This window comes from Euwallacea fornicatus, chromosome 27 (assembly GCF_040115645.1).
Source record: "Euwallacea fornicatus isolate EFF26 chromosome 27, ASM4011564v1, whole genome shotgun sequence".
NCBI classification, from domain to species: Eukaryota; Metazoa; Arthropoda; class Insecta; order Coleoptera; family Curculionidae; genus Euwallacea; species Euwallacea fornicatus.
In genome coordinates, this window is record NC_089567.1 from 2265118 (window position 1) to 2281073 (window position 15956).

The 15956-nt window shown below is 36.9% G+C and overlaps 1 protein-coding gene across 14 annotated transcripts in view; it reads right to left on the bottom strand.

Moving 5' to 3' along the window:
* rg (rugose) overlaps nucleotides 1-15956 on the bottom strand; it is a 677097-nt gene that overhangs the window by 8140 nt on the left and 653001 nt on the right. For 9 of the 14 annotated variants that reach the window (XM_066297050.1, XM_066297048.1, XM_066297047.1 and 6 more), the window contains 5 exons: nucleotides 4464-4717; nucleotides 3880-4410; nucleotides 3558-3828; nucleotides 2360-2797; nucleotides 47-243 (listed from right to left, as the gene is read on the bottom strand). In XM_066297050.1, the coding sequence (XP_066153147.1) occupies nucleotides 47-243; nucleotides 2360-2797; nucleotides 3558-3828; nucleotides 3880-4410; nucleotides 4464-4717 (1691 nt within the window). The remainder of the gene's footprint in view (nucleotides 1-46; nucleotides 244-2359; nucleotides 2798-3557; nucleotides 3829-3879; nucleotides 4411-4463; nucleotides 4718-15956) is intronic. The other 5 variants (XM_066297056.1, XM_066297055.1, XM_066297054.1 and 2 more) reach the window with 1 other exon arrangement.

Sequence of the window (15956 nt, forward strand, 5' to 3'; positions counted from 1 at the left end):
TAGAAGGTATTACCTAGTTTCACAGAAATATTCAGGGCACACTTGCCTGAAGATTATCGTTATGGGACTCGTGTCGTAATCGTTTGCCGTTGATAGTGAAGGAAGCCACATTTCCCTTCTCGTAATTGACTACAATAACTCCCTCGCGGGACATGGCGATATTTTCGGGAGAGTTGAATCCATTAGGGGGATCCAAGGACCTCAGCAAATCTCCGAAAGTCGTGTGCACCAATACAGGGCCATCTGAAGATGTTTATTAAACGTAAACGAGTGGGTAAAAATTCAGCAATCGCATGCGTCTATCAAGGAACTTTGCTGCGTTAATTACTTTCACAATGACCGACTGGACAATACTTTTGATGTTTCGTACTGTTTTGTTGAATATTATTGTATAGGATGGCCCAGTTTTATCTAGCCACATTTAAAATTTTCATTCTATTAATTAAAGTACACAAATTTAGTTTCATAAACTTTAGTTCAATTTTTCATTAATTCCGAGATGTTGATGTTCAACAAATTTCTAATGCCTCCACGCTAAAATTGTTTTGAACAAGCTGCAAATGAGACTTTTGCTCATTCCAAAAAACACAATTTTCGACGTCATTTTCGTCGTTTTTCATATTTTTCTTTCGCGCTTTGTGGAACTTTAAGTTACCGAGGACTCGCTTCAAACACGTTTCCATGTATGTACGCAACTTACACATCTTTGAATCACCGAATGCGTTGCAGCTGCTATCTGGAATTGTGTTATTAGTAGAGAGGAAGCTAGTATTGAAGCAATTAACTCCTCTCTTGTTCTAAGAGGATTTCTGTAAAATAGAAGTTTTAAAATTCCTCGTAAAAAACAGTCGAGTGGGGTAAGGTCTAGAAATTTAGCAGGCCAGATTAAAGGTTCACTTCTTTCGATCCGGCGCTCAGCATAATTGTCGTTTTAGTCAGTTTCAAAAGGGTCGATTGTGATGAGGAAGATATTCATCTAATTGAAACTGGTGACGCTGTTTTACATTAAACATCAATTCATCCAAAGGAACGGGAAACTCTTCTAGCAAGAAATGCAAAAAATATTCGCCTTCAAGCCGATTTCACAGAAAAAATGACCCTACAAGTCGATTGTTAATGAGCCCAAACCAAAACATTAATGCCGAAGCGATCTTTTTTCGTATGGTAAGGAATTTCATGTGACCACACTTGCCCATATTCAACAAACCATTTTGATTGAATGTGGTTTCATCAGTCCACAAAATTATTTGTCTATCAAGTTGAACATCATCAATAAACCATTCGCGAAATCTAATAAGCTTTTTGAAAATCTCTAGCTAAAATTTCTTGCACTCGGCAAATATGAAAAGAATCTCCTTTTAAAGTTACTCTAAAGATTTCCCGAAAAATGTTTCATACAACAGAGGCTCGTCCAACAATTGTACGAGGATCATTGTTGAAATGATTTCGAATAATGTATCTCGTTGAGGTGTACCAGGAAGTTGATGATCTCTCATAATATAAAACGATCCTGTTGCTCTAAGAACGCTATGAAGTGGTACAAAAGCTTCAGGATGGAGATGACGTGTTTGATGAAATGCCGTTATGTACAACCTTGGGGCTTCTTTCGCGACATCCCGATCACGACCGGAATAAAAATGCATCTCAGCATGTTTTTCATTCGAGTACACGTATGGCATTTTGATTTCGGAATTTAGTTTTTTTTTCGAAAAGAATCAACACCAATCAATATCGAATCACAACCAAAATTATTGATTTTGAAATGAATTTGCAAAATAATAAACAGTTTTTGAAGTAAAAAAAAATTCTCAGGCAGACTGAGAAGAATCCTGATTTTATTTTAGAGGCGAAAATTTCAATAAAGCAAATACATATTTGAAGAAATTTTATTATTATGCTCCACTCATTAAATTATTTTGACCAAAAGAATTATGTAATTTGAAATAAGAAAAAATCTTCTTCGCAACTTCTCAAAAAGAATGGCAACGTGGACGAATTAGACATTTTTTAAACAAATATGTCTCGGAATTGTTGGAGAATTGAACTAAAATTTATAGAATAAAATTCGTTTACTTCGATTAGTAGAATCTAAATTTTAAACTTGGTTGGATAAAACTGGGCCACTCTGTATATATTACATTAATATCTTTTAACTGTTTTTGAGACACTTCAGTTGCAGTTAAGTTATTGGCAAGGGCATATTTTGCCTAACTGATTAATACAATGGTGTCGATTTACTTGTTCGTAACATCATTTCCTAACACACGCGTGTGTTAGCATTTATTTCATCGAGGGATGTGGAAAATTGACTATTACCGCACGCTCATATCAAATGAATTATGCATTACATACTACTTACTATGAGACCCAGAAACAACTAATCCAAGCTCAGCTGATATGACCACACTAGAGACGGGCTGCTCATGACCGGTCAAAGTAGCCCTGGGCGTGGGTACTTCCCCTTCGCCCACAATAGTCTGCGTTCGTGCATTCCAATGCCATAGCAGCACCGTACAATCTGCAGATCCAGAAGCGATGTAACAATCTGATGTAATGTTGCATTCGGATCTTGAAAGACAAGTCACCACTCCGTAGTGACCGAATATGATTTGCACGATTTTGGCACTTTCAGTGGAGAACACGCGGAAGCTGTTGTCCCAGAAGCCACAAGCCAACAAGAACTTCGAATCGACGGTGGTGACAAAACAATTCGAACGGATCTTCAAGTTCTGGCTGAAGTTGTCGCCTAAGTTGCGCCGCTGAAGTTGATTCTGTTGGTTGCTGTTATTTGTTAAGGCTGAAAATGGTATAAATAAATTAAAAAAAAAAATTATTACCATAAGGAATTTACATTAAATGAAAAGTAGTTTTGCTATTTTTGTAACAATGAGTGTTTCTCTAAACATATTTTGCTCTAAAAATTTGCTACTAGAGCGGCGTACTAAGCCAATTTGGAACTCCGTTTTTTAATTTAGAAAATTTCCATTTAACATTGTAATTTTTACTCATAAAAGAAGAAACGTGCGAGACAATTTTTTTTATCGGCCAAAACATTCATTTTTTAACGGACAATGGTGTCCAGCAAAAATGTCGAAAGATGAAAAGGACTTTTACTCTTGAGTTCAGATGGTAGACGATTCTAAGCGATCCGTACTACAAATATGATTCGATTCAAAACCAAAATAGCCTTTCAAATTTGTTATAAAAAAATCAGGTCCGTATTAAAAAAAAAATAGAAATTAATTGTGGTTGCTTAAACATGAAACGTCGGATAAAATTAATCATCTTAATAAATTTAATGTTAAATTTTTCTCTACTTTGAATATTAACGTCACGAAATAATATAAAAAGTTGCCTATTTTCTACATGACTAAAAGACTAAATATCGCATCCCATGTTTCTAGGAGGTGCCACATTTTCGGCCGACAAATTGGCTCAACTTTTTGTCCATTTAATCAAATCTATCTCTTACCGTTGCCCTATACTGACCCTCCTTAAACTGGACACAATATACGAAATTTACGAAATATATCGAAGAGAAGAAGATTATAGCTTACTTTCCAACTTACACAGAACTGGGTCCATAGCCAACGGCAGATTCGCGGTCTGATCTTTGGGAGTATCCGCATAACTAGGAGACTGTGCCACAGCTGCGTAAGCTGAGTTCCACTTGTTCACTGCAAATTGCTGATGCATTGAAATGGTGACCACCGATGGATTGGGCAATTGGGGATAAGTGTTGGCTGATATATGAACAATGGGACTATTGGACAGAAACTTCATAGTCATGCAAACGTCGTCGGGAATTGCGGAGAACATCATTGGAGACTGAAAAATACCATTATAAGGTGTTATAAAAGAGCGTACCAAAAAACTCACCAAGTGCATCGCAGAACTTCTTGGCGGATGTGGTTCCATCAGTAATTGAGATGGCGTCTGCCCAAAGTTCCTAATTTGGTTCTCAACGGCCTCTTTCATGATCTTGTCCTGAATCGCGTCCAAATCAACGCTGCCTTCATACGTCAAGTAGTAGAAGCAATTTGTAGCCCTAACTGCTTCAGGTCCTCTCTGCTTATACCCGAATATTAGATCGATCCACTGGTGGAGTTGACAAGAAACAAATTCGGATTCTAATGCCATACGATTGATTCGTACGAATTCTTCTGGAGATGTTGCCCACGGGGGCAGCTCTACGTCACTTATCTGCCTACCGTCCTCGTTTATACCCAGGCGGTACCGATTGGTATTCATAAACATTTCAGGTAGGAAATAAAATTCTGGAATTAATTCTTTGACATCTGAAGTGTCCCTCTGGCAGTTCTTCCACGACAAAGCGATGGATGAAAAGAGACGGTTCGGGTAGTCGAACTTGCCTCCTTGAAGTGCGAGGAACATCGTGGTAAAAGGCTCCTACATAAAACACATTTCAGATTGTCACCAACAAAAAAATGCAAAAACCTCACCAGTCGTATGAGCCAGTTGTAAACAAAGGCAGATGTAGAATAATGTGTCCCATAGTGAAAAGGTTGGATTGTTTCGTGCTCCCACGTAGAATACCGTTCTTCAAAATATGCCTTTCGACTGGGATTTAGGGCACCTACGGGCTTGGATAAATCTCGGTAGTTGCTGGGTTCACTGAGATCGAGCTCCTTGGCGTCATAGTTGGTTAGGACCCATGGGAAGACGGGGTATTGGTTGAGGTCATTGTATGTCCTTCCTGAAATAAATGTAAAATACAGGGAATTTTCGCGTCTTTTCAGAATGCAACGTTTCCTCAGATTAGGATAATTTGCAACAGACTACTAGGGATACACTATCGGCGTCTTGTATTTGAATTTTTATGCGATGCGCAGAAAACGATGAGAGACGGGGAATATTCAACAACTCAAGTATAATACATTTCCTTCTACTAAGAACGTCATAGTTTTAGGTTATTTTTATAAATACACATCTGTGGTCCAATAGAGAGTATAATGTGATATGCATTATTCTTAAGGCTCGTGATCGCATAAGTTGCCCATCTTTCACAAGCTTCGACTGGTGCGACAATGAATTTTAACATTCGTATATTATTATACCTTCATTCGTTTCGTTACCTTGTTGTTTCGCCACAACAAAGAACGCAATACTTCACGAAAACTGAGAACATAACATGAAAAATGGGGCCCTCTGTACAGTCATGCAAATTCGACGCTCCACCTATTTTATACGAAAACAGATGGGCTTTGCGAAGTAATCTTTTCACCAGATTAAATAAAAGGGCATAAGCCAAAATAAATGTTAAAAAAATTAAATATGGAAAGCGAAATTCGGCGTCGCGACACCGACGCTATGTTTGTTTTTTCAGAAACACTTTTTTCAAAAATGTCAACGTTGCCACGTTCTAAACCAATTTTGTATAAAAAGTTGTTTGAGACTTCTAATTATTTAAAAGCCACAGAAGGAAGAAATATTAACGTAATAAATATCTAATAACAAATATAGTGAAATTCCTATAAGTTGAACGCCTACAACTTAAATTAAATCATAGGGCCTCGCCCCTTCAATGTTATTTCTTATCTATAACTCGAACTTTCATAATTCGAAAAGTTCTATAACACAAAAAGCGTATAATGATCCAAAAATTAGCATAATGCGAATTTTAACAATTAACAACGAAAAGGGTAACGCGAAAGCGTTCAGCTTTTTGGGGAATCCCTATTTAAAAATATTAACGGGGTATAAACATAATCTATTAGGTGTATAAATTAATTCTCGGCCCTTAGATGAAATTGGTTAAAACGCCTCTTTGAATTTATAATTTTTTCTAACTATATAGTCCGTTTTGAAGCGCCATCTGTGAGCTATCAAACCACTTAATTTGATTAATCTAACCACGAAGAACGTTACAAATGTCATCTGACAAGCAGCGCTTAAGGCACTCTCGTCTTTTCAATTTTCAACTTAAAAAAAATGCTGCAGAAGCGCAAGACACGATTTGTTAATCCTTGGGAGAGAATGCTCTATCTTACAGTACGTGTAAAAAATGGTTTCAAAAGTTTCGGAATGGAAATTTTGATCATTTTGAAGATGAAATACTCCCCGGTCAACCAAAAAAGGTTAACGATGAAGAGTTGGAGAACTTACTCAACGAAAATCCCTGCCAAACACAAAAAGAGCTTGCTGATGCACTCGGAAAGGCTCAACCAGCTATTTCGATACGTTTGAAAAAATTAGGAAGGATACAAAAGGAAGGTCACTGGATACATCATGGTCTTGGCCCAGAAAACAAAAATCGGCGCTGCGAAATTGTAATGTGTCTACTGACGCGATCCAGAAAAAAAGACTTTTTAAGTAAAATTGCTACTGGAGATGAAAAATGGATATTGCAGGACGATCCTAAGAGAAAAAAATCGTGGGTATATCCGGGAGAACCATCAGCAAGTACTGCAAAACCGAACATCCACGGAAAAAAATTGTTATTGAGCATTTGGTGGGATTCCAAAGGTGTAATTTATTATGAGACACTTAAACCAAGAGAAACTTTTGTTACTGCTAACCGTTATCAAGACCAATTAATAAAATTGAGGGATGCTATTGAGGAAAAAGGACCTTTTAATGGTAGTGGAACAAGGCAAGTCGTTTTGTTGCACGACAACGCGCGACCACATACGGCAAAAGACACCATTGACATTGTCTCCGCGTTAGGCTGGGAAGTTCTCCCTCATTCACCAGATCTTGCACCTTCTGATGATTACCTTTTTCGAGCATTACAACATCACCTGGTTGACACACACTTTCGATGTCTCGAAGAAGTCCACCGAACAATAGAAGATTTTATCCAATCAAAATCACCATCTTTCTTCCGAGATGGGATTCGAAAATTACCTGATAAATTTCAGTGGGTAATAGTACATTGAAAAATAATATGACTCCCTATATAAAAAATATTCCAATAATGCTTCATTAAGAAGATACAGGGTGTTAAACTTTACTTAAAAAATCTAACTTTTATTGATATCATCATCAAAACCGTTTGAGATATGTAAGTGAAATTTGGCATGTTTTGAGAGTTAATGTAGACGCATTTATTTATGCAAAAGGGCTATTTTTCGTTTCACCAGTGACGTGCATACGGACACCTCTCAGCACATTTTTAAAGAAAAACATGGTGCGCCACTGCTTTTTATCAAAATAAAAATTATTTTTAGAAGCTTAATTTCATTTAGAAGAAAAATGCGCACTTGACTCTTTTTCGTCCGACGCATCGTTTGCCAGTAAAAAATTGAATACCGTCTATATGCACGATATTCTCTAAATGGTTTTAATAATATTAAGTTTGTTTTAAATATTATTTATTTGCTATAACATTATAGAAATTGTTCAAATTTGTGGCCATTTTGTTCAATACATAATTGAGCTCGCCTGTTCATTGATACTCTGATACGTTGAAATATTCCAGGTGTGTTTTGAATTTGTGCGCAGGCAGCCAACACTCTTGCTAGCAACTCCTCTTCACTGTCAATAGGTCTTTCATATACTAAACTTTTTACATGACCCAAAAAAAAGAAATCCAGAGGTTTTAGATCAGGGGATCGCGCCGGCCAATTTACTGGTCCGCCTCGGCCAATCCAGTGATTAGAAAAAACCTGATCAAGATGTTGCCGAGCAAGCAGGGAAAAATGCGCAGGTGCTCCATCGTGTTGAAACCACATTCTTTGTCTAACATTCAGTGACACATCCTCCAAAAGCACTGGTAAAATATTTCTTAAAAATTGTTCGTAAATATGGCTAGTTAGACGAGGTGGGAGCAGATAAGGACCAATTATGTTATCACCTAAAATTCCGGCCCAAATGTTTATGGAAAATTGCTGTTGATTATTGCGAAAAGCAATAGCACGAGGGTTGTCCATTTTCCATATATGACTATTATGGCTATTAAAAAGGCCTTCTCGCGTAAAGCACGCCTCGTCCGAAAAGAGAACTTGTCCACCAAAATTCTGTTGCCATAAATGCTTCTGTAACCACCATAGGCAAAAACGTCGTCGATATGGGTAGTCCTCTGGGCTTAAAGTTTGTACTTTTTGAAGATGGTATGGAAAAAGTTGTTCTTTGCGTAGAATACGCCAAATTGTGGATCGTGCAGTATTCGTATTATGTGCAATAGCCCGGATACTGGTGGAAGGATTTACCTCCACTTGTAGAAGAGCAGCTTCTTCAAGCTCAACAGTCCTCCCTGAAAATGGGTGGCCTGAACGCCTGTTTGCCTGTTTCTCTAAGACGACTATGAATCTTAACAAAGATACTTTCATGCGGAATGACTCGTCTTGGAAATTTTTCTCCATACAAACGCGAAGCTCTTCTTCCACTGCAACCTGCCATTCCGTAAATAAGATGCATATCCGCAAGTTCAGCTGTTGTAAATTGAGCCATTATAATTAATTTATTAAGTTAAACAAATTAACACAATTGAAAAAAATAATACATTTAATAAAATATTTATAAAAAGTTGTTACTTAATGACAATACATTAATTTGTAGGGTAGTCATAACGACGCATATCATAATACGTCAAATACTTGAGAGTAGCTATATGGATTTAAGTCAATTGTTATTATTAGTCAAACTTGCGGATATGCATACTACTTGCGCATGTAGACGGTATTTGATTTTTTACTGGCAAACGATGCGTCGGACGAAAAAGAGTCAAGTGAGCATTTCTCTTCTAAATGAAATTAAACTTCTAAAAATAATTTTTATTTTGATAAAAAGCACCATGTTTTTCTTTAAAAATGTGCTGAGAGGTGTCCGTACGCACGTCACTGGTGAAACGAAAAATAGCCCTTTTGCACAAATAAATGCGTCTACATTAACTCTCAAAACATGCCAAATTTCACTTACATATCTCAAACGGTTTTGAATATATCAATAAAAGTTAAATTTTTTAAGTAAAGTTTAACACCCTGTATCTTCTTAATGAAGCATTATTGGAATATGGTTTATATAGGGAGTCGTATTATTTTTCAATGTACTATTACCCACTGAAATATAATGAAACACTTGTGGGACACCCTGTAAATAAAAAAAATTGCGGTTGAAATCCCAGCGATGCCCCAATCAGGCGGCCTGTCACATATCGGTCTTCCTCGATGAGTCTGCGCACAGCGTCGACGTACTCCTGGGCGACCGTCGTTTTCGGCGCACCTGCTCTCGGACAAAAGACGGCCCTCGTATTTATTTTTTCAATGGACAATGAGAATTATGATATTTTCCTTCGCCCCAACGGGTAGTCTATTAAAAGCAGAACATCAAAGCAGCAAGGTATCATGTTGGTGGGAAATAAAGACGTCAAAATACAGAAATTGGTATATCGTTTTTAATTAAGTTCCGAGCGTTACGTGCGCCAGAAGAACCATGACACAAAAAAATAAACGGAGATTAAAAGACCTCGGAAATATCCCGGTCCCGTCCAATTACAGCAAAATTAAAACCTGGCGCGTCGTTTTCTTGGTAAGGAGGAAACAATTTGGGCGCGTGTCGACGGGGCATAAATTTAAACGCATGCAGTCACTCGACTAACGTCCCATGCGAAATTAGCGCCTGTCGCACTGTCAGGGGATCTGGTTCTTTATTAAAAACCCCATTCAGTACCAATATAAGTTATTTCGAACATGCGGGACTTCACAGTCCACGCCACACATATTTGTTTGCGAATATAATTTATGAGTAACTACTCACTGTAGGGAACGTTACACTGAGTTACCGGGTCTGTAAATATGAAACCGGAATCTTTTAATAAAAAGTATAACTCGGCTGCGCAATAATTATAGAAAATATTTTATTCGAAATACGTCCCATCGTTACATATACAGTACCGAGCGAAAGTGGAGAAACTGTTTATTGAATTATAAAAAATATATTCTTATTATTTATTTTCCAATAAACAAAACTGCCTACATATTACAATACGCAGACGATACAGCACTCATTGCACACGGCAGAACCACTACGAAAACAGCGGAAAAACTACAGTCTCTGACGGACGCTACGATGAAATGGTTCTACAGATGGAGATTGGCTCCGAACCCAGCAAAGAACCAACTTCTGCTAACAAACCACAGAATTACTCATAACTCACCGACAATAGTCTCAGACGGACACACAACTAAATCTACCAAACACATTAGATACCTAGGACTAACAATCGATTACCAACTCAAATTTACAAAACACGTACAAAACATGAGGGCAGAAATTAAGAAAAGGACTAAATATTTTCGACTACTGACGTACAAAGACAAGGGAATATCCACAAAGACAGCTACAATAATATATAAATCCATCTGTAGACCGTTACTGGACTATGGACACATAATAAGAGCTAACTCCACAGAAAAAACTAAACGACATATATAAGCGACGGAACAAGTCGCACTAAGACTAATAACCAAAATACGCCATCTCGAGAATCCACTATACAACCCATCCAACGACCTACTGTATCAACGCACTTATATGAAAAGAATAACAGACAGACTGCTACACATACAGACGAAATGGAAAAACAACCTCAACAACTGGACAATACTGACACCACTTTGCTTGACTAGACAGACCAAACAAGCGCAGTTCCGGTTCCCCAACAAAACCCTCTACGAAACATGTGAAGACATGTAAATGCATATAGTTATAGACACTAACAAACAGTAAAACAGGCTGTAATCAAGGGCGGAAAGACCAATAGGGTCGATAGCCCATTTCTTCTTTCTCTTTGTTTTGAAGAAATAAATGTGTATAGTAGTAGTATTTTCCAAATATGACTACGATGGTTGTTCACTACCAGCACCAAAAAGCAAATAGATCGTTTATTTTTGTTCTCTTTTTTTTTTATTACTGATAAACTTTTTCTTTTCAATTTGGCGACGAGCAAAAATAAAGAAACAAATCTGAAATTCCCTTTTAACCTTTAGGTGCTAAAGTGACCAGTTGATGTTTCAGTGTTATTGCCGAAAAGTAAATGTTGTGACAATGCCCAAAGGTGTCAATTTGTCGTTAGATATAAAACAATTAATAATATCGATGTTCCAAGCCGGTATAAAACGAAAGACCATTGCCGAGCAGTTCAACTTAAATCGATCGGTTATATCTAAAACTCTTAAGTTGTATCGTCTACGAAAATCTCTATTAAGTCCACCAAAAACTGGAAGACCAAGAAAAACAACACCCAAGACTGATAAGAAAATTATAAATCGTGTAAAGCAAAGTCCATTTCTTACCGCAGTACGTATTAGATCTGAACTAGACGATATTGATGTTGGTGTTCACACAATTCGAAGACGTCTGAAGGAGGGTGGCCTTCCGGCAAGAAACCCTTCTAAAAACCCTTTATTTCAAAGAAAAATCGGACCGCCCGACTTCAATTTGCACATGATCATTGAAACTGGTCCCAATCAAAGTGGAATACCATATTATTTTCCGATGAAAGTAAATTTAATTTGCATTCCTCGGATGGTATTTTATGGGTGAGACGTCCTGCTAACAAACGTTCCGATCCGAAGTATACTTTGGGCACCATTAAGCACGGTGGAGGAAATGTTCAAATATGGGGGTGTTTTTCTGGTTGGGAAATGGGGCCTATTATCAAAATTAGCGGAATCATGGATCGATACAAATACTTGGAGATTTTAGCTGACACAATGCTGCCGTATGCAGAAGACAACATGCCTTTACGTTGGTGTTTCCAACACGACAATGATCCGAAGCGTACGGCAAAAATTGTAAAAAAATTTTTTGAAGACGAAGGAGTTACAGTCATGAAGTGGCCGGCACAGAGCCCCGATTTGAACCCCATAGAAAACTTGTGGGATTTAATTGATCAGAAAATCCGCGTCCAACATCCTGAAAAATTCAAAAATAGTGCTGAACTCTTTGAGGCCATTAAAATAGCTTGGGACACTGTACCGAAGGAAACTATTGAGAAACTTGTTGGTTCCATGAGAAGAAGATGTTTAGAGGTTATCAAAAATAAAGGCCACTCTACTAAATATTAACTAGTTTTATAGACGGTTTTATTTCTTTAAACTATCGGAGGTACCCAAAAAAACCAACAAGTTTCCATTAAAAATATGAAAGACACGATGCTTTCTTTCAGAATCAGAATTTAAAAAATTTTCCGATTACAGCGCCATCTGTAGCGAATCGGAAAAAAAGTTTCAGACAAACTCCGAGTAATTTTTATCGTAAAATTCAAATCTGCGATAAAAAATGAGGGTTGCCATTTGAGATTTCAAAGTTACCCCCGCCCCAACCCCAAGTGAAAGAGTTGGGAAGTCATGGTTGGTGTTATATCGTGGATCCATTCGACTTTCATTTGGAACTTTTTTCAATTTGATGCGTAATTTTCGAGATATCCCGATTTGTCAGGTTAAATGGACCACCCGGTATATCAATATACTCTTGCAGTTCCAGTTCGAATCTGCTCTTTTAGCCTCGGAAGTATTCCCAATGGAACTACAGGTGGAACTAAGAAACAAATTATATAAAGAAAAAAACATATATAGGGAAGAGGAAACAAACAAGCTACATGAAAAATGGCAACAAAAATGGAATAATTTAACGGACAAAGCACAAACAACAAAAAAATAATAATACCTAAATTAAACAAATGGATAAAATGTAAATTCAGTGAAACAAATTATTACCTAACACAGTACCTAACGGGACACGGATGTTTTGGAGAATACTTAAACCGTTTTAAGATCAAAAGCGAAGAAAAATGTTTATACTGTATCTCACAAGATACGGCGGAACACACGATACTTAATTGCGATAGATGGAATGGATACAGAAGAGAAATGGAAACAGAAGAGAAATGGAAACAATTATAGAAGAAAAGCTGACAACAGAAAATTTCATAGAACATAACGGAAAAGGAAGAAAAAAACGAAATTATAATGAAACTAATAGTGGAAATTATAAAACAAAAAAAAACAGAGGAACGAGAAATGTAGAATGAGACAGATGCGGGTGAAAGTAATGTCGAAAGATATTTCCTGCTTTCCATCGGAGAAAACAGAGGGATATTTTTTTTAGTGGGTGTTCTGGAGGGAGCTCCACACTCCCCGAGTCAATTCGAACAGCAAAGACTCGGGGGTAGTGCGTAAATGCATTTTTTTTGACCTCACAAAAAAAAAAAAAGCTTCGGAAGTATTGGTACATTACACTAAACAACGACTTTTGGACTGTACAGTTTTTTGGTGAACGATTTGCAAGACTTTCCACGACATTGACGCCAGGGATAAAAATTTCTAAATAAATTTAATTTAAATCTTAACAAAAATTATGAATTTTTCTCTCACGGAACAAGATCAAGATGGAGATTTTCGTTGCCGGGCAACGCAAAATGTTGAACTTAGACTTTAAAATTGAATTCTTATATAAATTAATAATAAATCCCATAGAATCAGGTATATGTTAGACCAATAAAAGAATTTTTTAGTTTGATTAGAAAGTTTTTTGTTGACTTTTAAAGTGCATAGGTTAATATGGGAAACCCTATATAAACTTGCTACCAAAATATGGTCTGAACATGCAGTGTGTCCCAGGTAATGACTTCTAGCATGGAAACCTCGTAAATGGTAGTAGATACAAACTCGGTAAATGGGTGAAAAGTTGCGCGTTCAATGCTGTAGTTTTACTGTGCAAATATACCTGCGAAATTATGTTCGGTTTTTAGTTATTTCGAAAAAACAGAAACATTCGAATTTCTTTCGTACTTTTTCTCAAATTAGGGACAGACATAGACGAAAAATAAAATTTCTGTGACATTTTACTTCTCAAGAATGACCGTAAACTATTTGCCCAAGTGCGGCCTCGCCAAGTTTTTTGTCGATTTTAAGACACACTTCTATTGCGAATTCCATGATGTGTCGTAATCGGCAAATTACGCAATGTTTTTTTTTATCACTTGTTTATTGTTTTTATAAGAGAAACGAGAGAATTCAGATAAATTACACCACTCGAGTGAAACATGAAACTTAACGGATTATTTAGTTTTCAATTTTGAATTTACCATTTTATGGCAATCTAAAACAAGTGCAAAGTACCAAACTTTCCATGTGAACGACACATTTAATATGGTGTGTGGAGGTGTTAAATCAGCCGTTAGATAAACCCTGTCGCGTAGATTTAAGAAATTTCTAATTACTAGATAATTGCACCAACGGTTCTTTATATCTCTTTGTGCTGTAGACCATGATTGTCATGTTTAAGCATATAAAAAACAGCAATCCAAATATGGTTTTAGTCTTCGTTTAGCTGTTGCCATAACTCGAGATAAAAGTTTTTTTTTTAATGATAATGGAAAACTAAAAGGAGTTTAGAGATCTGTTTGCATCGTGAAACTGCCCCCTTGAATACGCAGCTTTCCTCTTAGTTAACCAAATTTGTATTTCTTACTGTTTACGAGATTCCCGTGCTGGAGATTCTTACCCTGGACCAGCTATACAGGATGCATCCTATTCAATGGCGAACTAATCAGTGGCAGATTTCCTTTGTTATAATATCGCGATTGTGATTTCCTATGTTAAAATATTACTTCTCAGAGTGTTTATTCCTTCAACAATTACTTCTCGAATCATTATAGAGACTCTTTGTTTCCTGAACGTATTCTGACCTTCCGCTTTCAATCGGTTGATGAAATGCAAGTTTTGTACGTGATTAAAGCTGCATATAATCTCGTGCTTTTAGAACCGAAAGGATTGACTTAAAGACTATGTTTTTTTGTAATGCCGCACTGTATAAGTGAAGCTTAGACCATTGTCCTAAAAAATCCAAATGCAAGACTTTGCCCAGTTACTGGAAGCGCGGGAGAAATGATTTTAAAAAACTTTTAAAAAAATTCAAACTTGAGCGTATTTTGAAAATTGTCAAACTGTTGAACTAAGGCAACTGTTAAATTGTCTATATGTATGAGGAATCTGACATAGGGCTTTGTACAGACCATGTAAAGACACCCAATATTAGCTGTGTAGCTCTTGTAAAACTTTACATCAACAAGTCAACACGATTATAAGTCAAACTAATTACTCAATTAATTAAAACGTTAAGTTCGTTACAGGCGATGCTTTTAGAACTCGATTATTCACCGCCTAAATAATGCGTCGGGGCCTTTTTGTTTGAAAACTGCTACATCTTTGATATTAAACTTAATGGAGACGAGGCTTTTTTTAGACATCATGTTTTTATTACCCGCAATTTGTCTCAGAGTAAACGACCATTTCGTTTTCGTTTCTTTAGAAGTTCGTCGTCGGTAAAGATGTAAAATACTCCTCCATTAATTGCTTATTTATTTTGGGCTTTATTGCATGCGTATTTCGTACAAATGAATCAAACGGGAGAAAAAAACAAGAACTTTCGGAACGCCGTGGCGTTTCCCTGAAAGCACCCTTCCCCCAACCCCTACGTAAGACTCGCCTTTTTCCATTTGTTCTTCAATCCCGAAAGGGAAACTAATCCGTACCCGGTGCGCACGTGAATAAGGTGGCGCTTAATTCGTCATGACATCTTTATCCGGCGTTCCGAGTCGGATTTAGCCCCCCTCGACATTTCAGATGTAACTGCTTAACTTATTTTTAGAAGGAAAATAACCGATGGTGGAATCATTAAAACAAATGTGAAGACAACATCAGTTAATCAAGAGTTTTTGCTACTCTTATTTGAGACACTTTCTATCAAATTTGAAAATGTGTTTTATGCAATACGTGTAAGTATCATCAGAATTTGGAGACGACCTATAAACCAAGATGAAACACAAGTTGTTTTCTAGAAGGTTTCACGGAAGGTCCCGTTATGTACAGTCACCCAAAAAAGTACCCATACAGCCGGGAAAAAATTTCGTAAACCTTAACTTTTGACTGATTTTGTTCAAATGTTGTATAATGAAAATTCAAACCGAAACTCGATTTGCGTAATTGAGC